Source organism: Muntiacus reevesi, chromosome 5 (assembly GCF_963930625.1).
Source record: "Muntiacus reevesi chromosome 5, mMunRee1.1, whole genome shotgun sequence".
NCBI lineage: Eukaryota > Metazoa > Chordata > Mammalia > Artiodactyla > Cervidae > Muntiacus > Muntiacus reevesi.
In genome coordinates, this window is record NC_089253.1 from 76861671 (window position 1) to 76883550 (window position 21880).

Consider the following 21880-nt stretch of genomic DNA (forward strand, 5'->3'; position numbering starts at 1 on the left):
TTTATTTTCTTCAATCGTCTGGAACTGTGAAAATAAGTTATGCTAAAGAAGAAACAAACAAGAGTCTCAAAGAAGGCATAGTATTATCAATTTTAAAATCATTAACATAAGCAGTAGAACATGGTGTGTGAATTTATCGACAAGCTCTATTATGATGAGTAAGCATGCCTAAGTGGAGGGAAGTAAAGCACAGAAAGACAAATGGATAGAGGGATATTTGATAGATAATATAAATAGAAGGATTATAAAACAGATAAAGGAAACAAGGAGGAAGGGTATAACAGTTTAAGATTTATCTTTATTTACCGTTCCATCTTCCATCAGCTTCAGACATGAACCAAAATCTGCTAACCGAATATGTCCATTCATATCCATCAATATATTGTCAGGTTTGATGTCTCTGAAAAAAACAGACACATTCAATTTTTAGTTGGAAAAAATAAATACAATCAGTTACTTGGTAAGATGGAAATGACTCTTAAAAGTCCCCTGGACAGCAAGAAGATCAAACCAATTAATCCTAAGGGGAATCAACCCTGGATCTTCATTGGAAGGACTGATGCTGAAGTTCCAATACATTGGCTACCTGACACAGGCAAAGAGCTACCACACTGGAAAAGACTGGGAATGATTGAGGGCAGGAGAAGATGAGGGAGACAGAAGATGAGATAGTTGGATGGCAACACTGACTCAATGGACATGAGGGACATGAGTTTGAGCAAACTCCAGGAGAAAACAGTGAAGGACAGGGAAGCCTGGCGTGCTGCAGTTCATTGGGTTGCAAAGAGTCGGACACGACTTAGTGACTGAACCAACAACAACTTGGTAAGATAACCATTTTTGTCTGAAAATCTCAACTTTTTTCAGAATTACTACTCTATGAACACATATTTCTTTAGTTACTTTATGGGTTCAAATCCTCTCTCTGGTTCGTATTAAAACTTTCCTTTTTTAAAATTTATTTTTATTAGTTGGAGGCTAATTACTTTACAATATTGTAGTGGTTTTTGCCATACATTGACAGGAATCAGCCATGGATTTACATGTGTTCCCCATACTGCTCCCCCCTCCCACCTCCCTCTCTACCCGATCCCTCTGGGTCTTCCCAGTGCACCAGGCCTGAGCATTTGTCTCATGCATCCAACCTGGGCTGGTGATCTGTTTCACCCTAGATAATATACATGTTTCGATGCTATTCTCTTGGAACATCCCATCCTTGCCTTCTCCCATAGAGTCCAAAAGTCTGTTCTGTACATCTGTGTCTCTTTTTCTGTTTTGCATATAGGGTTATCATTACCATCTTTCTAAATTCCATATATATATGTTAGTATACTGTATTGGTCTTTATCTTTCTGGCTTACTTCACTCTGCATAATGGGCTCCAGTTTCATCCATCTCATTAGAACTGATTCAAATGAATTCTTTTTAATGGCTGAGTAATATTCCATGGTGTATACGTACCACAGCTTCTTTATTCATTCGTCTCCTGATGGGCATCTAGGTTGCTTCCATGTCCTGGCTATTATAAACAGTTCTGTGATGAACATTGGGGTGCACGTGTCTCTTTCAGATCTGGTTTCCTCGGTGTGTATGCCCAGAAGTGGGATTGCTGGGTCATATGGCAGTTCTATTTCCAGTTTTTTAAGAAATCTCCACACTGTTCTCCATAGTGGCTGTACTAGTTTGCATTCCCACCAACAGTCTAAGAGGGTTCCCTTTTCTCCACACCCTCTCCAGCACTTATTGCTTGTAGACTTTTGGATAGCAGCCATCCTGACTGGCGTGTAATGGTACCTCATTGTGGTTTTGATTTGCATTTCTCTGATAATGAGTGATGTTGAGCATCTTTTAATGTGTTTGTTAGCCATTTGTATGTCTTCTTTGGAGAAATGTCTGTTTAGTTCTTTGGCCCATTTTTTGATTGGGTCATTTATTTTTCTGGAATTGAGCTTCAGGAGTTGCTTGCATATTTTTGAGATTAATCCTTTGTTTGTTGCTTCGTTTGCTATTATTTTCTCCCAATCTGAGGGCTGTCTTTTCACCTTGCTTATAGTTTCCTTTGTTGTGCAAAAGCTTTTAAGTTTCATTAGGTCCCATTTGATTATTTTTGCTTTTATTTCCAATATTCTGGGAAGTGGGTCATAGAGGATCTTGCTGTGATTCATGTCGGAGAGTGTTTTGCCTATGTTCTCCTCTAGGAGTTTTGTAGTTTCTGGTCTTACATTTAGATCTTTAATCCATTTTGAGTTTATTTTTGTGTATGGTGTTAGAAAGTGTTCTAGTTTCATTCTTTTACAGGTGGTTGACCAGTTTTCCCAGCACTTAAACACATGCAGTTTCAGTGTTCTGCAGATAAAATGTGCTTGGGAATTCTCAATCAGGTTACATTAGTCTTACCATGCTTCCTTTAGATATGGGCAGTTTCCAATGTGACCACGGTAGGCCTACTTTCTGCATACAAAGAAGAGTCATAATTACTTGATTCTAACCCATAAAATTGAATAGGAAAAAGTACTTCCTAGACCCTGAACATAAATGTAGATAAATACTCAGTTACTGCAGGTCACGACACAAAAATAATTTTCATAAAACTGATTTGGAAAACAACTGAAACAACTACTTAATAGTGATATACATTATATAAAGCTATTTACAGATGTTAAGTCAAAGCCTTTTAAGATATCCAAATCTAATTAATAACAAGCTCTATCACTCCAGTTTTGGCATTTGTTTTTACAGTGTTGCAAAACTCTGTGGCAGGTATCCCACTACAAGGGCAGAGCTGAGCAGCTCCGATAGACTATGGCCTTCAAAGCCTAAAATATTTCCTACCTAGCCTTTTATAGAAAAAGTTTTCTGACCCCTGTATTAGCTGATTGCTTAATATAGACAGGCAGATAGATAGACTACAAACAACAACCTGTATGGGAAACAGGCTTCATAATCCTCAATATTTGAACTTACAACCTTGACTGTCAGAAATGCTATATTAAGAAAAGATTTTCTGCTGTTCGAAACACTAAAAAAGTACACTTTAGTGCTAGAAGGAACCTTAGATACTACCTAAACCATATTCTGATGCAGGGAAAACTGTACTTTATTCTTTATTTTTTAAAATATTCAAGCTATATATTCATTATACATAACTGCTACTGGCAGATTTCTCAGATTTTAAAGAAGACAAAGAGAATTATAAAGACAGAATTTATAAACATCAATAATATTTTTAGTTTATCTGGAAAATAGGAACTATTAAAACTTGGGAGAAATAAATTATATTTATATAATAATTAATAATGAAGTAGAAAATATTTAACAAGGCATTATAGATACTATTGACACTCCTCTAGTATCTTATTTCCCTTCCTGATATTACCCTCTCCCTCCACTCCCCAGAGGTTAGCAACCACAATCCTGAATTTGGTGTTTACTAGATCCATGAATATATTATTAGTACATATATATATGCAATCATAAGACTATATACTTTCCTGATGTCTTTAAACTTTATAATTGATACTAAACTGTGTGTATCCTTTTGAAACTTGGTTTTAATCTAATAATATGGTTCTAAAATTTATCCATGTTGACACATATTATTTTAGTTCATTATTTTAAATGCTTTATGGAATATTTTCATACATGTAATTTACTTATCAATTCTCCAGATTATAGAATTTAAATTATTTCCAACAATTTTAGGTTGTTTTAGATTTTTATTTTGCTATTACACAAAATTCTGAAATGAATATTTTTTACAAATACCTCCTTGTACTCATATAGGAACATTTCCCCACGCTATCTAGAAGTGGAATTGCTATGAAAGACAAGTATGTTTTTAACTTTACTAGCAGGATTACTACTAAAATTAAGACTTTTTTGTGACGAACAGGGAGGCCTGGTGTGCTGCAGTCCATGGGGTCGCAAAGAGCCGGACACAACTGAGCGACTGGACTGAACTGAGCTGAACGGTCATCTTAGATTTTTCTTCAATAAATGCTAATTGAAATCTTGTGCCTTTTTTTATATTTTGCGTGTGCTGTTTGTTTTTGGTTTATCTTCAGGAATTTTGTTTCCTTAAATTTACCTACATGTGTTACAAATCTGTTCTTCCAGCATGTGGGCTTTTTTTCCCATATTGTTTAAAGAATTTTTCTTATTCATAAAAAAGTATTTAATGATAATGTAGCCTTATAATTTATCATTTTGTTTTTTGTCTTTTTTCAGTTTTTTCAGCTTTACGGGGACAGAATGACAAGCAAAACTGCAATATGTTTATAAGTGTACAAAATGATAGTTAATTCGATATACATATACATTGTGAAAGGATCTTCACCATTTAGTTAACACATTCATCATCTCATCGAATATTTTGTGTGTGAACACTTATGTTCTACTCTCTCAGCAAAAAGATATTATCAACTATCATCATCATGCTATACATTAGCTCCTGGGATCTTGCACATCCTATAACTTAAAGTTTGTACCCTTTTACCAAGTTCTCCCTGTTTCCCATACCCTCAGTCTCTGTCAACCACCATTCCACTCTCCAAATTTGCCTTTTTTGTAAAACCTAAGGTACCTCCTTTATCTTCTCTTCCCAGGAGTCATCAAGACAGTGTCCTATATTTTCTTTTAAAAGTTTTATTTTTCATTTCAAGTCTTTAATCTCCCTGGAATTAATTTTTGTGTTGTGTGAGATAGAGGCCACACTATATTTCTTTTTGTCCCAATACCATTTATTGAATGACATCCTTTTACCACTGATTCTTAATAGCACCTAGGTCATAAACCAAGTGGATCTATTTCAGGACTTCCCATGTAATTTCAATGAACAGTCTTTGGAACAAAAGGGAGCCTATTAACAGGACAACAGGCTTGAATTGGAACTGTCACAGGCAAACAGAGGTAGGGCCCTATCTATATGCCATATAGATAGGCCACCCTATCTATATGCCTATACTTAGACTAATATCACACTGTCTTTATTGTGACAACTCTATATGACCTCTCTATACCAGTAGATCATGTTTTTAAATTGCCATGGCTCTTCCAGATAAATGCTAGAATTAGCTTAGTAAGTTGTATAAAACATCTTGAGATTCTGATAGGAATCACAATGACTTTGGGCTTCTGGGGTGGCGCAGTGGTAAAGAATCTGCCCGTCAATGCGGGAGACACAGGTTCAATCCCTGGGTCAGGAAGATCCCCTGGAGAAGGAAATGACAACCCACTTCCATATTCTTGCCTGGAAAATCCCATGGACAGGGGAGTCTAGCAGGCTACAGTTCATGGAGTTGCAAAGAGTCAGATACAACCTAGCAACTGAACACAGCAGAATGACTTTACAGAGTAATCTGAAGGGAAATGGTATCTTTGCAATATGACTTTCCCCACCCATGTATCTATTAACAGTATAGACACATTATATCTTACTTAATGTATATAGACACATTATATATTAGTTACAAGTCTTCTTTTATGTCCTTCAATAATACTGAATATTTTTTCACAGAGAGCTTACCCATCTTTTGTTATCAATAGTCTTACATACTTATTGTGAATAGGATTTTCTTTATAGAAGCATTCTCAATTTGCTTCCAATTTTAATGGGAATATTTCTAATTAAATATGATCATTAAATAGGATCTTTGGTTTAAATTTTTAGTAGAAACTCAATATTAAGAGAATTTCCTTCTTACTCTCAAATTGCTAAGAGTATCAGGAATGGATATCCAATTCTGTTATCATTTTTGGTGTTTTCTTTTATGATTTTTCTTCTTTAACCTATTAATACAGCATATTACACAAATAGATTTTTCTTCTTTTCATGGTCCTTTATTTTTAAAAATTTTTTTAATGGGAGGAAGATTGCTTTACAATGTTGTGTTGGTTTCTGTTGAATGACAACACGAATCAGCCATAATTACAGTTATGTCTCCTCGCTCATGAGCCTCCCTCCGCTCAAATAGATTTTTTAATGTTGAAACTTCCTTGCATCCTGGGATGAAACCTACATGGTCATACTTTTTTTTTTTAATGTGCCATCAGTCACTGAGTCTAAAACTCTATCATAAAGATACACTAGTAAATCATATGCCATTAAAAGAACATGCTGACTACTATAATTTTAGAAATGATTAAAAACTTTCAGAGATATTAAGTTTGTCTTATCATTGAAAATATATAATATATATATTACTGAATTCAACTTTTATTTAAAACTTTACCTTTATATTCATAAGTGACATTGTTTCATATAACATTATCTTCTTGTACTATCCTTGTCAAGTTTTGTTGTTAAGGTTTTACTCTCTTCACAAAGTAAGATTCAAATTTCAAATTTTCTAAAATAGTTTAAATAGGATTAAATTAAAAGTAAAGGACCACTCATCCATAAAATCATGTGGAATAAAAGACTATTAATAGCAGCTATATACATTAACAGTTCAAAACTGGAAAAAACTCAAATGACCATCAGCAGGTAGGTGGATAAACTGTCAGAAAAATAAACTGTCAGTGGAAGGCTACTCGGCAAGAAGCAAAGATCAAATTGGACGAATCTCAAAAACCTTATGCTGATCAAAGGACATCAGACAGAAAAAATATATGATGAATGACTCCATTTATAAGAAATTTCTTCTTAATTTGAATATGAGTCATGCCATTTATCATTAATTAAAGCTTCTGTAATCTGTAATTTTCTTTATCTCCAAGGAAAAGCATTATTTGACTTAAAAAGAACATTTGACTTAAAACATTTAACTTAAAAAGAACAATATTGTTTAAAATTCTAAGTCAAAATTAATATTTATAATGATATATACTTTATTTATAACAATTACTTATATAACTGTCATATATATAATATTTAACAATTATTCTATATTATTCTACTTTATAAGAATAAGAAAGCATCCCAAAACAATGACCATATTAAAAGGGAAATATTCAAAAACTAAATAAATAAAAGGGAAATATTCTATAGGTCATTCTTATTTTAACATTTCACTAGAATATCAGTACCAGAGCATGATTATTATAAATATTATTCCTATAATAGTAAAATGTGGATAGAATAACAGTAGTTAACCTTCAAAGCAGCAGTTTTCAACTCTGGATGGACAATAAAATCAACTAGAGGGGTTGCGCCTACATGCACCTCAGCCCCAGTCCAAACACCACAATTGGAATATTGAACAGGGGTTGATCACTGAGAACTAAATGTTCATTTAGGACACAGGTCTCTCCTTTCATCAACATCCTGTCAGTGTCGCCCATCTGGTTCCTCTTCATCATTTATACAGGCTGGGGTATAAGCTCTCACATACGAATGCTTTTATTTCCTGGTCTTCCTACTCCTCCTCTTTATATACCGATATAGAAAAAAATTAGTATACTGTATTAAAACATTGCAACTAAATTGTTTATTAAAATTATATCATAATTTTGCCAAATACATATTACATGAGTAATAAAGAAAGAAACCGACACTGGTAAAATTATGTCACAAACTGCCTCTTTGTTAGTCATACATTTGAATTTTTAATAGGAATATTAATTTGAAGTTTACTTTACAACTGAAAAAAGTTATTCATAACATTCTGTCAATAACTTTTCAAACTTATCTTTCCTAACAGTGGCTGCCCAAATTCTAATCTTTTTATTGATGCATATCCTTCAAGAAACCATCTAGATACAATCAACAAGAGGAAACAAGTGAAACTGACAACTCACACCTATTGTGTAACTCAAAGAAAGTCTACCATGAAATTAAAATCATTTCTAATTACAGAAATAAATATTCAAATAGAGCAGACCAAACTCTAATTTGCATGTGGAAGCAAGACATAGGAAAGAGACTATGGGAAAAAGAAGAAAAGAGCAGGAGTCCAGGGATGATAAAATGTAGATTAAACTACTACCCACTGTATCATTGAAAGAAAAGTCCTAATAAGCATGATATGTCTGACTCTATGAACCATAGCCCACCAGGCTCCTCTATCCATGGGAATTCTCCAGGCAAGAATACTGGAGTGGGTGGCCATGCCCTCCTCCAGGGGATCTTCCAGACCCAGAGATCAAAACCATGTCTCTTGTGTCTCCTGCATGGGCAGGAGGGTTCTTTACCACTAGCAATACCTGGGAAGTCCCTTATTAAGTGTGGGGTAAGATGGAACAAAGGGGGAAAATGAGTAAAAGGTACATGAGATCTTTTTGAACTGAGTGCAATTTCCTGTGAATCTAAAATGGTGTCAAAATTTAAAGTTTTTTTTTTTAAGACCCAACCCTGAAAATTACCTTGAGAAAATTTATGGGCTTATTATTTTATGTTCCTCATTGTTGTGTCATATATTAACATAATCTTTTTAACACATATTTATATTGTACTTAAACAATATATCACTAAGGAGAAAAACCTAAAACTTTGTGACAGTCAATGGTATGTGATTTTCTTTCATCAGTGGACCTCCTATGACCTTTCTCACATCCCCTTTTGCCCATGATTTTTGCCTCCACTCTTCTGGCTGAAACCCCAGCTGGCCAATCGCCAGTTCCTAAACTGCAGAATAACCAGCCTTTGACACTACAGGTACACCTCAGAAATATTGCAGGTTAGGTTCCAGACCATTGCAATCAAGCTTATCAGCAATAAAGCAAGTCACATGAAGTTTTTGGTTTCCCAGTGCATATAAAAGTTATGTTTGCACTATACTGTAGTCTAGTGAGTATGTAACAACATTATGTCTTAAAAAAACAATGTATATACTTGAATTTAAAAATGCTTTATTACTTAAAAATGATAACCATCATCTTCCAACGCAAGGTTGCCATAAACCTTCAATCTACAAAAAGCATAGTGTATAAATGAGGTAACTCTCCCTATATTCCCTCCATATGACCTCTCTTCCTAAAGCTCTATAAAAACTGCCTTTCCTTCCTAAGGCAATGTCTAAGTCAGCTTGGGTTGCCATGATAAATACTATAAACTGGGTGACTTAAACAAAAGAAATTTATTTTCTCACAGTGCAAGAGGTTGGGAAGTCCAAGATCAACGTCCAGCAGGGTTTGGCTTGCAATTAGGACTATTTTTCTGGCATGCAGATGGCTGCCCTCCAGATGTGTCCTCACACGGCCTTTCCTCAGTGTGCTCACAGACTGGGGGAGAGGGGAGCACACTCTGCTACCTTCTTTCACTAATCCCATCATGAGGACCCTATCTTAATGACATCATCTAACCTAATTACTTCCTAAAGACATACTGGGGACTAAGAGCTTCATCATATGAACTGGGGGTGGAGGGAACACATCCTCATTCCATAACAAGCAGTATATTCCTTGAAAGCTTCTCATGCCCTAGCACTATGAATAAAGGCTTATCTATGCTTAAAAGTGAAAGTGGCTCAGTCGTGTCCCACTGTCTGCAATCCCGTGGACTCTCTGTAGCCTGCCAGGCTCCTCTGTCCATGGGATTCTCCAGGCAAGAACACTAGAGTGGGCAGCCTTTCCCTTCTCCAGGGGATCTTCCTAACCCAGGGATGGAACTCAGGTCTCCTGCAATGCAGGGGTACTCTTCACTGTCTGAGCCATCAGGGAAGCCCAAGAACACTGGAGTGAATAGCCTATTCCTTCTCCAGGGGATCTTCCTAACCCAGGGATGGAACTCAGGTCTCCTGCAATGCAGGGGTACTCTTCACTGTCTGAGCCATCAGGGAAGCCCAAGAACACTGGAGTGAATAGCCTATTCCTTCTCCAGGGGATCTTCCTGACCCAGGAATTGAGCCAGGGTCTCCTGCATTGCAAGCAGATTCTTTACCAGCTAAGCTGCAGGGAAGCCCTAACATTTACCTGATCAGTTTTCTTCTACAGTTTTTATTAATCACTTAATCAGCCAACAACTGAATAATCACTATCTACCGCAGACTGTGCTTGGTGCTAGGGTCACCGAATATACATCTGAGATTAACCAAAGAACTTCTACTGCTAAAATTAAATAATGAGAAATAGGGGGAAAACAGCAAGTTAATGGGCAAAATTTATCTATTTTTAAATATCATATAATTATTTACACAAGATGCTAATGAGTAATCAAATAGTTTGACACTTTTCTTTTTAATAAGTATATGATGATACTGTACTTCTTATATACACACAATAGCCGTACTTGTTGATAACATAATGGTTCCTACTTTATATAATGGAGTAAGATTTATCAATATTTCATGATGCTCCACAAAGTTCACTTAACACCTACCAGAACTCTGTGCTGGTTTCAGATACCATGAAGCAGAAGTGAGACCAACTGAGCCAAAACCCAGCATGTTCTATTTTACAATGAAATCAGCCACCAACTTGCAAGGAAATGGCTAGCCATATTTTGCATTCTTCTGGCTGAAGTTTCTTCAAATAATTCTCAAACAGATGGTATTACTAAAACAATATAAAATTACTTTAAAATGTATTTATACACTGTTATGTTATCTAGGCACTTCTGTCTTCATCAGAATCCATTTCAAAACTCACACTTACTCACTTGACCGTTTTTGATAAATCCAAAATCATATTGTAAGAATCAACACATTTCTTGAAACAAGTAATTAAAGCACAAAAATAATCACTAATGACAGTCACAGATTTTTTTCCTGGATCAGCAAGTAGAACAACTAACTGCCATATACTAAAGAGAGGCTCAAAATGAAAAGCATAAGAATAAGATGCAAAAATTCAGAGGGATATGCCTACCAAAGCCTGGTATACTTGTATTTTACCATACAAAGTTAGTTTCAAGGCAAAAAAAAAGTATTCTTAGTGACAGAAAGAAAACTATTTCACCAGTAATATATAACAAGTAAATCTGTAATACTTCACTTTCCTAGAGGAAGAGGACGTGAGGAAGGATGATGGTTCAGTTCAGTTCAGTCACTCATTTGTGTCCAACTCGTCGCGACCCCATGAACCGCAGCACACCAGGCCTCCCTGTCCATCACCAACTCTTAGAGTCCACCCAAACTCATGTCAATGAGTCGGTGATGCCATCCAACCATCTCATCCTCTGTCATCCCCTTCTCCTCCTGCCCTCAATCTTTCCCAGCATCAGGGCCTTTTCAAATGAGTCAGCTCTTCGCATCAGGTGGCCAAAGCATTGGAGTTTCAGCTTTAGCATCAGTCCTTCCAATGAATATTTAGGACTGATTTCCTTTAGGATGGACTGGTTGGATCTCCTTGCAGTCCAAGGGGCTCTCAAGAGTCTTCTCCAACACCACAGTTCAAAAGCATCAATTCTTTGACACTCAGCTTTCTTTATACTCCAACTCTCATATTCATACATGCTGCTGCTTCTGCTGCTGCTAAGTCGCTTCAGTCGTGTCCAACTCTGCGAGACCCCATAGACGGCAGCCCACCAGGCTCCATCGTCCCTAGGACTGTCAAGGCGAGAACACTGGAGTGGATTGCCATTGCCTTCTCTGATTCATACATGACTACTGGAAAAACCATAGCTTTGACGAGACAGACCTTTGTTGGCAAAGTAATGCCTCTGCTTTTTAATATGCTGTCTAGGTTGATCATAGCTTTTCTTCCAAGGATCAAGCATCTTTTAATTTCATGGCTGCAGTCACCATCTGCAGTGATTTTGGAGCCCAAAAAAATAAAGTCTCTCACTGTTTTCATTGTTTCCCCATCTATTTGCCATGAAGTGATTGGGACCAGATGCCATGATCTTAGTCTTCTGAATGTTGAGCTTTAAGCCAACTTTTTCACTCTCCTCTTTCACTTTCATCAAGAGGCTCTTTAGTTCTTCTTCGCTTTCTGCCATAAGAGTGGTGTTATCTGCATATCTGAGGTTATTGGTATTTCTCCTGGCAATCTTGATTCCAGCTTGTGCTTCATCCAGCCCAGCATTTTGCATGAAGTATTCTGCTTATAAGTTAAATAAGCAGGGTGATGATATACAGCCTTGAAGTACTCCTTTCCTGATTTGGAACCAGTCTGTTGTTCCACATCCAATTCTAACTGTTGCTTCTTGATCTGCATACAGATTTCTCAAGAGCCTGGTTAGGTGGTCTGGTATTCTCATCTCTTTCACAATTTTCCAGTTTGTTGTGATCCACACAGTCAAAAGGCTTTGGCATAGTCAATAAAGCAGAAATAGATGTTTTTCTGGAACTCACTTGCTTTTTCAACGATCCAACGAATGTTGGCAATTTGATCTCTGGGTCCTCTGCCTTTTCTAAATCCAGTTTCAGCATCTCGAAGTTCACGGTTCATGTACGGTAGAAGCCTGGCTTGGAGCATTTTGAGCATTACTTTGCTAATCTGTGAAATGAGGGCAATTGTATGGTAGTTTGAACATTCTTTGGCATTGCCTTTCTTTGGGATTGGAATGAAAACTGATCTTTTCCACTGCTGAGTTTTCCAAATTTGCTGGCATATTGAGTGCAGCACTTTCACAGCATCAGCTTTTAGGATTTGCAATAGCTCACATGGAATTCCATCACCTCCATTAGCTATGTTCGTAGTGATGCTTCCTAAGGCCCTCTTAGCTTCACATCCCAGGATGTCTGGCTCTAGGTGAGTGATCACATCGTCATGGTTTTCTGGGTCATGAAGATCTTTTTTGTAAAGATCTTCTGTGTATTCTTGCCACCTCTTCGTAATATCTTCTGCTTCTGTTAGGTCCATACCATTTGTTTTATTGAGCCCATCTTTGCATGAAATGTTCCCTTGATTTCTCTAATTTTCTTGAAGAGATCTCTAGTCTTTCCCATTCTATTATTTTCCTTTATTTCTTTGCACTGATCACTGAGGAAGGCTTTCTTATGTCTCCTTGCTTTCCTTGGAACTCTACATTCACCTGGTATATCTTTTCTTTTCCCGTTTGCCTTTAGTTTCTCTTCTTTTCTCAACTATCTGTAAGGCCTCCTCAGACAACCATTTTGCCTTTTAACATTTCTTTTAGTTGGGGATGTTCTTGATCACTGTCTCCTGTACAATGTCACAAACCTCCGTCCATAGGATGACAGTATGACTGCATAATTCTTCCCTCCTCATCTCACCTTCCTACCAGATGCAGAGTCTCAGCACCAGAGCTGCGACTGTAGGTGCCAAAAGCAAGGATAATTCCTAAGAAGAAATTCTAGGCTTCAAACCTTAATGTCAGTATTCCCAAGGACTTGGTAGGGTGAGTCATGCCATCTTCCTATCTGGTAAAACGGAGGCTGGCAGGGAATACTGCTGGGTTCCTTGGTCGCTGAGATATTTCTCAGTGATTCTCAGGTATTTCTGTATTTATGCAACCCTATACTGCATCGATGCATTGAGATGGAGGCACCTGCTAGTACTGCTGCTTTCAATCTGGACCAGCACAGAGTCAAACCTAACATTTTCCCCAAAGTTTGGGCAAGAATAAGTGACAAATGGAGAGAAGGAAAAGTAATAGCTAAGGATAACAGTGTGAATAAAGAGATTATGTAATAGGGGGAATCCAATATTATATTGATGTGCTGTGAGAGGCTTAGAGCAAGAGATGATATTGTCTCTTAGCTCAGTTACACCAGATACCACAAGGGGTGAAGCCATATGTTGCTGAAACAACTTCCTGCTTTTGGCACCTGGCATTGTCAAATGGAATTCTGCAAACCTGAGTGCCATTGTTCTGGGAGACAATTTAGTCATATGACATGATGATGGACTAGATGGTTGCTAACTCAGTAGGACCCTGGTAACATGCCAGCATCTTCTGACTCACCATATGGTGTTAACACTGGCCTTGCTGGTAAGATTGAATCACATTACATAGGTCTTTTGATAATACTGATATTAATAAATCAGTGTATTGGAAGATTTAATTAAAGCCTCCTCAGGATATAATAAAATGATCAGCTGGAGAAAGAACTCAATTTTGCTAACCCTCAGCTAGATTCTATGCTAAACAGTTCTGCACAAGTTTATCATATGGTACAAATAACAGATCAAAGGGGAAAAACAAGTAATTAACATAGTAGTACAAAAATATGAGAATGTATGGCCTTATTAGATGAATTACTGGTTTTTTTTAATTTATCCCTACTGAGCTCCTCCAAATGACAGACATATTCATACTGGAACTATTGCTCTGTTCATGATATAAATGTTACACTAAATCTAAGCACCCCCCCTGCCAAATGACCATTTTGTTGTAAAAGAGCCTTGGCTAAAGGCCAGGAAGTAGCCTGTGCAGTGAAGAACTAATCTCACCCAAAGAGATGTCTAGCTTTTGCTGCAGCTATTGGTAGGTGACCTCTAGGACCTTGGAACATCATATCCAATAGGGCATCTTTGTCTGGGGCCTTGAGTCACCAAACAGATTAACAATGTAATTCATGATGATTTAATTTGTTTGGCCCATGTAGTATCAGTTTTATCTTTGAAAGGGACTGGAAAGTAACGGTATCATCTCAACTGCAGGAGAGGGCTAGAGATGAAAGATAGTCATGTAGGCAATAAATATGTCGGCAACCCCCAAAACTCTGGAAACCAAATGCTCAGGTGTCTGTGATTGGCAGTACTCCACTTGTACTGTCACATGGATGCCAGGGAAGTAATGCTATCCTAACTTCACAAGGAGAACAGGACAGAAGCCCTGGGTTTGATATTTCTCCTGCGAGGTGCCCTGTGCACTTCTTTCTCCCAGCTGATTTTACTCTATACCCTTTCCATGTATTAAACTGGAACTTTAAGTAGAAGAGCTTTCAGCGAGTTTTCTGAATCTTTATTAAAAATTATTAAAACTGAAAGCGGTTTTGGGAACCCCCCAAACTGTAATTGGTGCCAGAAGTAAGGGTGGTCTTTTGAGACTGGTCTCTTTAATTGTGAAGTTGGCCCAGATTCCTTGCAGTTACTGAAATACTAAATGCACTGTAACACAATGACTATCTTTAAGTAACATGATCTCTCTAATGACTGACATTCCAACTTCACCTACAACTCTAGTCTGACAACTTGTAACTATAAAACGATCTCTTCTTTAGTAATTTTAAGGTGTTATACAAATAACTCCTTCATTAGTAGTATCAAAAGTTCTAGTTTCCAAAGGAGACTTAGACCTGTAGGAGACTGAAGGGAGTTTTTTTATTAGCCTTGGGCTTCAAAGTATTTCTATTTCATTATAAAAGTATAAAGATTTTACATATACCAAGAGAATAACTGACAAATCACACCACATATCCATGCTGAAAAGAGAGGGAATCTGCCTGAAAGCCCTGGTAGAGGCCTGTACACACCTATCCTTCACAAAATCTTATGGAATAAGGGATGAGAAAACTTCTTCGAAACTGAATTCTGTGTTATTTCCCTCAACAAATTCTATAAAAATAGGTTTGATCCATTTCTTGTAATGCATCAGTACACTTTACCCTAGAGTTAATCATATTACATGAAACAGTATTAACATTAAGTAGGTGAGGTTTATAAAAACTATAGTCACAAAATCTTGAATATTGAATAAATTCCATGAGGAAAAAGAAGTGCTGAAGAAATCCATGAAAAATAAGTGAACTATTTTTTGCCTTTTGTTTTATTTTTGGACTACAGTCAGGACAGAGTACTCCAAAAAATACTTTCCACCCTAGGATTTGTTGAAGCCAGTACTTAATATTTAAGACAAACACAGGAAAGCGCACACACTCCATTACGTTCCACAAAACCAACCTAATTTGACTTCAGAGACAGAGTATCCAACAACAAGTTGGTGTGCCTGAGCCCTTAGGATCTTTGTCTGATCTGAAATGTGAGCATTTTTACATGGAATAAGCTATATACCAAGTAAAACAAGTAAAGGTAAGCATGAAAAACATGAAAACATAACAACAACTTCTGTTCATTAGTTTTTTCCTGCTTAGGTTCTTCACTTTTAATTATAAGTTCTATCTCATGATTCTTTACTCATACAAATATTCTGCCATTGTTTTATTGCATGCACTTTAGACTACCTAAATCCATTGTGGAATGATAGGAGAAAGAAAAGGAATGAATAAACATCTAGATAAATAACTACACTATGAGGAAATACAAACCAGTGGACACTACACAATGACTGATTTATTAACTATTTTTTAAGTTTATGTATAGTCTAAATACTAGATGCAATAGTAACTGTTCCTAAAATATGATTTGAAAATGGGAATGCTATATTGCAAAAACCAACTAACCCATATCCAGTAAGAAGACTTTGATACAAAGACAGGTTCCCTGTCTAGAGGAAGGAAATCTCCAGAGATACACAATAAAATATATCTATCAAACACAATAAAGGAAAACATCATAATTTCAACCTCCAGAAGCTTAAAAACTATGGAGAAAAAGCATTAGTCACTTTCAATCATGTTCGACTCTTTGCGACCCCTATAGACTGTAGCCTACCAGGCTCCTCTGTCCATGGAATTCTCCAGGAAAGCATAGTAGAGTGGGTTGCCGTAACGCAAATATGAAAGTAAATAATTTGATCAGTACACTATCCTATACTTTAACACAGCATACAACAAATTACAAAGTGATCATTCATTACACGTACTGTTTATATAAGCTCATTTGCATATATATATATTTGCACATAGTTTCTTTGGGCTTTCCTGGTGGTTCAATGGTAAATAATCCGACTGCTGATACAGGAGACACAAGTTTGATCTCGATCTGGGAAGACCCACCGGAGAAGGAAGTGGCAACCCACTGCACTATTCTTGCCTGGACATCACCAGGGACAAGGAACCTTGTGTGCTACAGTCCATGGGGTCACAAAAGAGTTGGATATGACTAAACGAATGAACAACAACAGTTCTTTTATATTATCCATTTCACTGCAGAGATTCATTCATCTCAAATGTGTCTTCCTTTACTTCATACTATGCTTCTGCCATTGAATTGCTTTTGCAACTTTGTCAAAATCAGTTGGGAGTGATTTGTGTCAGTCTATGATTGGGTTCTCTAGTCTACCTACTGATCTATGTGCTTATTCCTCCACCATTACGAGTCTTACTTAAGACAGCAATACAGTAAGTCTTAATATTAGCTACAGTGATTCTTCCTACTTCATTCTCCTTTTTCAAACCATTTTAGCTATTCTAGTTCTGTGGCCTTTCCATATACACTTTAAAATAAGCTTGGTTTTATCTTTTAAAAAGTCAACATTAAATTTTATTTATCTTATATTTTGTGCTCCAATGGACAAGAAGCTTGTCTTCAGTGTTAGAACTGTATGCTATACTTACTTAAAATTTCACGTATAAATAGCACAATGCTATTTATAGCAAAAGAGGACTTTTATTTATAGTAAAAGAGGACTCAACAAATATTTCCTCAGTAAACTACTTGCTGAAAACAGTCTATCAAGAAAATGGGAATAACACTTTAAGAAGTGCACTGATGCACCTGAACATGTCCACTGCCAAGCAAAAAGAAAGACAAGAAGGGAGAGAGAGGTATGGAAGTGGTCATAGGTTGATAAGAGAGAGTATGCGTGTGTATGTGTACATGTGTCGGATAGTGGGAAAGAGAATATGTAAATTTTGATAACAGAGACACTATAAATGCTTAGATATTTAACCTAAAGAAGAGATGACTTCAGAAAGCATGATGACTATAAGATAAATTAGATTATTATATTTGACTCTGAAGGCAAAACTAGGACCAATGATTAGGAGAAAAAGAAATTCAGCTTAACATAAAGTAAAATTCTATAACATTGGAACTGTCCAATAATGGAATGAATAGAATTCATTTAACATTAAGTTACTGTTCAGTAGCTAAGTCATGTCTGATTTTTTGTGACCCAATGGACTGCAGCATGCCAGGCTCCCCTGTCCTTCACTATCTCTCAGAGTTTGCTCAAATTCATGTCCGTGGAGTCAGTGATGTTATCTAACCAACCCAGCCTCTGTCATCCCCTACTCCTTTTGCCTTCAATCTTTACCAGCATCAGAGTCTTTCCAGTGAGTCCACTATTCACATCAGGTGGCCAAAGTACTGGAGCTTCAGGATTCGTCCTTCCAATGAATATTCAGCATTGATTTCCTTTGGCATTGACTGGTTTGATTTCCTTGTTATCCAAGGAACTCTCATGGGTCTTCTCCAGAACCACAGTATGAAAACATCAATTTTTCAGTGCTCGGCCTTCTTTGTGGTCCAACTCTCAAATCTGTACATGATTACTGGAAAAACCATAGCTTTTGACTATATGGACCTTTGTCAGCAAAGTGATGTCTCTGTTTTTAATATGCTGTCTAGGTTGGACATAGTTTTCCTTCCAAGGAGAGTCTTTTAATTTCATGGTTGCAGTCACCGTCTGCAATGATTTTGAAGCCCAAGAAAAAAAAATGTCATTCCTTCCACTTTTTCCCCTTCTATTTGCCAGGAAGTGATGGAACTGGATGCCATGATCTTAGTTTTTTGAATGCTGAGTTTTAAGCCAGCTTTTTAACTCTCCTCTTTCACCCTCACAAAGAGGCTCTTTAGTTCTTCTTTATTTTCTGCCATAAGGGTGGTGACATCTGCATATCTGAGGTTATTGGTATTTCTCCTGGCATGTGATTCATCCAGCCCAGGATTTTGCATTATGTACTCTGCACAGAAGTTAAATAAGAAGGATGACAATAAATAGCCTTGATGTAGTCCTTTCCCAATTTGGAACCAGTCTGTTGTTCCAGGTCTAACTCTTGCTTCTTGACCTGCATACAGGTTTCAAGGGGAGACAGGTAGCATAGTGTGTATTAACACCTCTTTAAAAATTTTTCACTGTTTGTTGTGATCCACACGGTCAAAGGCTTTAAAGTGGTCAATGAAACAGAAGTAGATGTTTTTCTGGAATTCTCTTGCTTTCTCTATGATCCATCGAACACTGGCAATGTGAACTCTGGTTTTCTTGCCTTTTCTAAACCCAGCCTGGTACTCAAGCAGCACTGAGGGTTGAGATGGATTTCAATCCAGATGTCAATATCAGAAACATAGCTGATACTCAGAATGTGTGCTGAGAATAATTATAAGACTGCATATATAGTTGGTGGGAAAGGGTCCTATGATCAGTTAAGAATATTTGTCACAATCTGGCAGAAAGGAGGGTAACAGAAATACCTTATATTTACTATCTCTATATCTGGATGCATTTTTTTCAGAAATGATCATTCCTTTTTGAGAATTTATGTGAGCCAAGTCAAGTTTCTCTAAACTCCACAAGTCAAAGACTAGCATTCTTTAAATGTTCGATGAAATGATGTCTTAAGGTATTTTTAAATGACAGTCCTCAGCTAAAATCTTGGATTACTGCTTAAGCAACAAAAAAGCACTTTGGGTTCTTATATTATAATTCACTCTCGAGACCATAGTACCATCTTAAAAACTGCATTGTGCTTTACAATTTTTAAAGTGTGCTCATATTTTAGTTTTCAATAAAATTTGTGATTATCAGATATCAACAGAGAAAAGCATGCAAATAGGAAAAGTAAAATTGAGATCTGAAAAATACAAAAATTTTTAATCAAAATATTATTTTAATGGTGTCCTCAAACTTCATTACTAATCAAATCAATCATCATAAGATATCCACAACATAAGATACCAACATCAAAATAATCACTGAGATGAAAAAATTTTTTTCTTCCCCCATTCCTGTTCTTCACAGAGATTACACTTATCACTTGCAACTCAAAAGAAATACGCATTGCTATCTTAGCATACGTTATCCAAAGTGAGGTCACTAGATCAGCAGCAATATCAGTAGCCTCACCTGAGAAGGTGTTAGTTAAGTTAGTTAGTTTAGTCACTAATCGTGTCCGACTTATGGGGTTACAAGAGTCGGACACAACTTAGCGACTAAAACTAACTAACACACACCATCTCAGGTGAGGCTACTGATACTGCTGCTGGTCTAGAGATGCCAATTCTCCAGCCCCATCCAACCTACTAAATCAGAAACTCTGGAGTATTAACAGCCCTCCATATGACTCTGATACATATCCTGAAGTTTTCAAATCACTCTCTTAGAAAATGGTTGTTCTTTCTAACATGCCAGGATCCCTTTACCTGCTTCTCCTTAGTGTCTCTGCTCTCCCACATTTTGCACAACTCAAAAGATTTTCTCATCTGAATGATTAATTCACCAATAACTCTGGGAGGATTTCCTCCTTTTTTTCCTTTTAAAATGTGAGGCTGCCTTTTAAACCATCCAATACGTTTTAACATTTTTTATTACACATAAATTATGAGATGTTTAAATAGAGATTTTTAACATCTGAAAACAGGCAATAAAAACAGGCCTATATAAAAGTCATTTTGTAAATGGCCTTTTTCTTTTCATTCCATCTTAAACTATATACAAAATAACACATTTGTAGGAAATTTTTAAAATAAATCATTATACCTGTCAAACAGTTTACAAAGAAATCATCCCATAGCCATCGAAATGATCACTTTCTTACAAAAACATCTCTTCTGACATTTATATAATCCACTCCTTCACTGCCTCTTACTCACCTGTGTACATAATGCAGCTGATGAACTGAATCAATTGCTATCACCATCTCAGCCAAGTAAAATCGAGCCATGTCTTCAGGCAATCTATCTTCAAATTTGCTGAGTAGAGTAAGCAAATCCCCACCAACATAATAATCCATAACCAGGTACTAGGAGTGAAAATATAAAATGTACTCAATAAATATGAGTGAAAAATCAATGTACTTAATGTACAGCAAGGTCAAACAGCACCAGATCAAGTACTTTTTTTGTTAGTTAACAAGAAGCTATGTAAGATGACCAGCAGCACTCACAATAAGTCTTAAAAATTTCATAAAGTAGTAAATAAATCTTCTAACAACTGGAACAGGGAAAAACATGGGATTATCACTGCTTTGATGTTGTCTTTAAAAGTGAAAAATAACATCATTATCATCAACCTACAACAGACCACAGTTTTACCAACATTTCATATAAGACGGGCATTTATGTTGAATAAATTCATCTTCATCATCTCTATATTTTCCTTATTTCATCTTGAACCAGTAAAGACTTTTCTTAGGTATACATAAACAGAGGAGGACTAATTTTAGATACAAACTCTGATGGGTATGTAATATTGTGATTTATAATAAGAAATATATATATATTTGGAATAGAGCAGAGTTTCCTAAAACCATTGGAATTTAGAAAGATGGTAACGATAACCCTATATACAAGACAGCAAAAGAGACACAGACGGAAAGAACGGTCTTTTGGATTCTGTGGGAGAAGGCGAGGGTGGGATGATCTGAGAAAATAACACTGAAACATGTATATTATCATATGTGAAACAGACCGCCAGTCCAGGTTCGATGCATGAGACAGGGTGCTCAGGGCTGGTGCACTGGGATGACCCAGAGGAATGGGATGGGGAGGGAAGTGGGAGCAGGGTTCAGGATGAGGAACACAAGTAAACCCATGGCTGATTCATGTCAGTGTACAGCAAAAACCACTACAATATTGTAAAGCAATTAGCCTCCAATTAAAATAAATAAGTTAAAAAAAAAAAACCATTGGAATTTCCCAGATGACAATATAAAGGTGTCTTTTGTTATTTATAACAAGTTCCTTTCACCCACACCAGAGTTTGTAAGGTGATTTTGGAAAACCTCTAGGAAACCTAAGGATGGGGGCTGGTAGCCTGGGGAACCAACCAGAAGTAGAGTATCGAACTTTCAGTCTCACACCCTCACCCCCAGAGCCCTCACTTGTGACCTCCAGGGGAAGGAACTGGAAATTGAGTAAATCATCAACATCTATATGATCCAGCAATCCCACTCCTGGGCACATATCTGGAGGAAATGGTATTTCAAAAAGATACATACACCCTCAATGTTCACAGCAGTACTATTTATGCTAT

At 36.7% G+C, this 21880-nt stretch overlaps 1 protein-coding gene across 10 annotated transcripts in view; it reads right to left on the minus strand.

Moving 5' to 3' along the window:
- The window catches only part of CDC42BPA (CDC42 binding protein kinase alpha), a 292676-nt gene that overhangs the window by 144514 nt on the left and 126282 nt on the right, over positions 1 to 21880 (minus strand). For all 10 annotated transcript variants that reach the window (XM_065935568.1, XM_065935565.1, XM_065935563.1 and 7 more), the window contains exons 5-6: positions 20500 to 20648; positions 307 to 400 (exon numbers count right to left, since the gene is read on the minus strand). In XM_065935568.1, coding sequence (XP_065791640.1) covers positions 307 to 400; positions 20500 to 20648 — 243 coding nt within the window. The remainder of the gene's footprint in view (positions 1 to 306; positions 401 to 20499; positions 20649 to 21880) is intronic.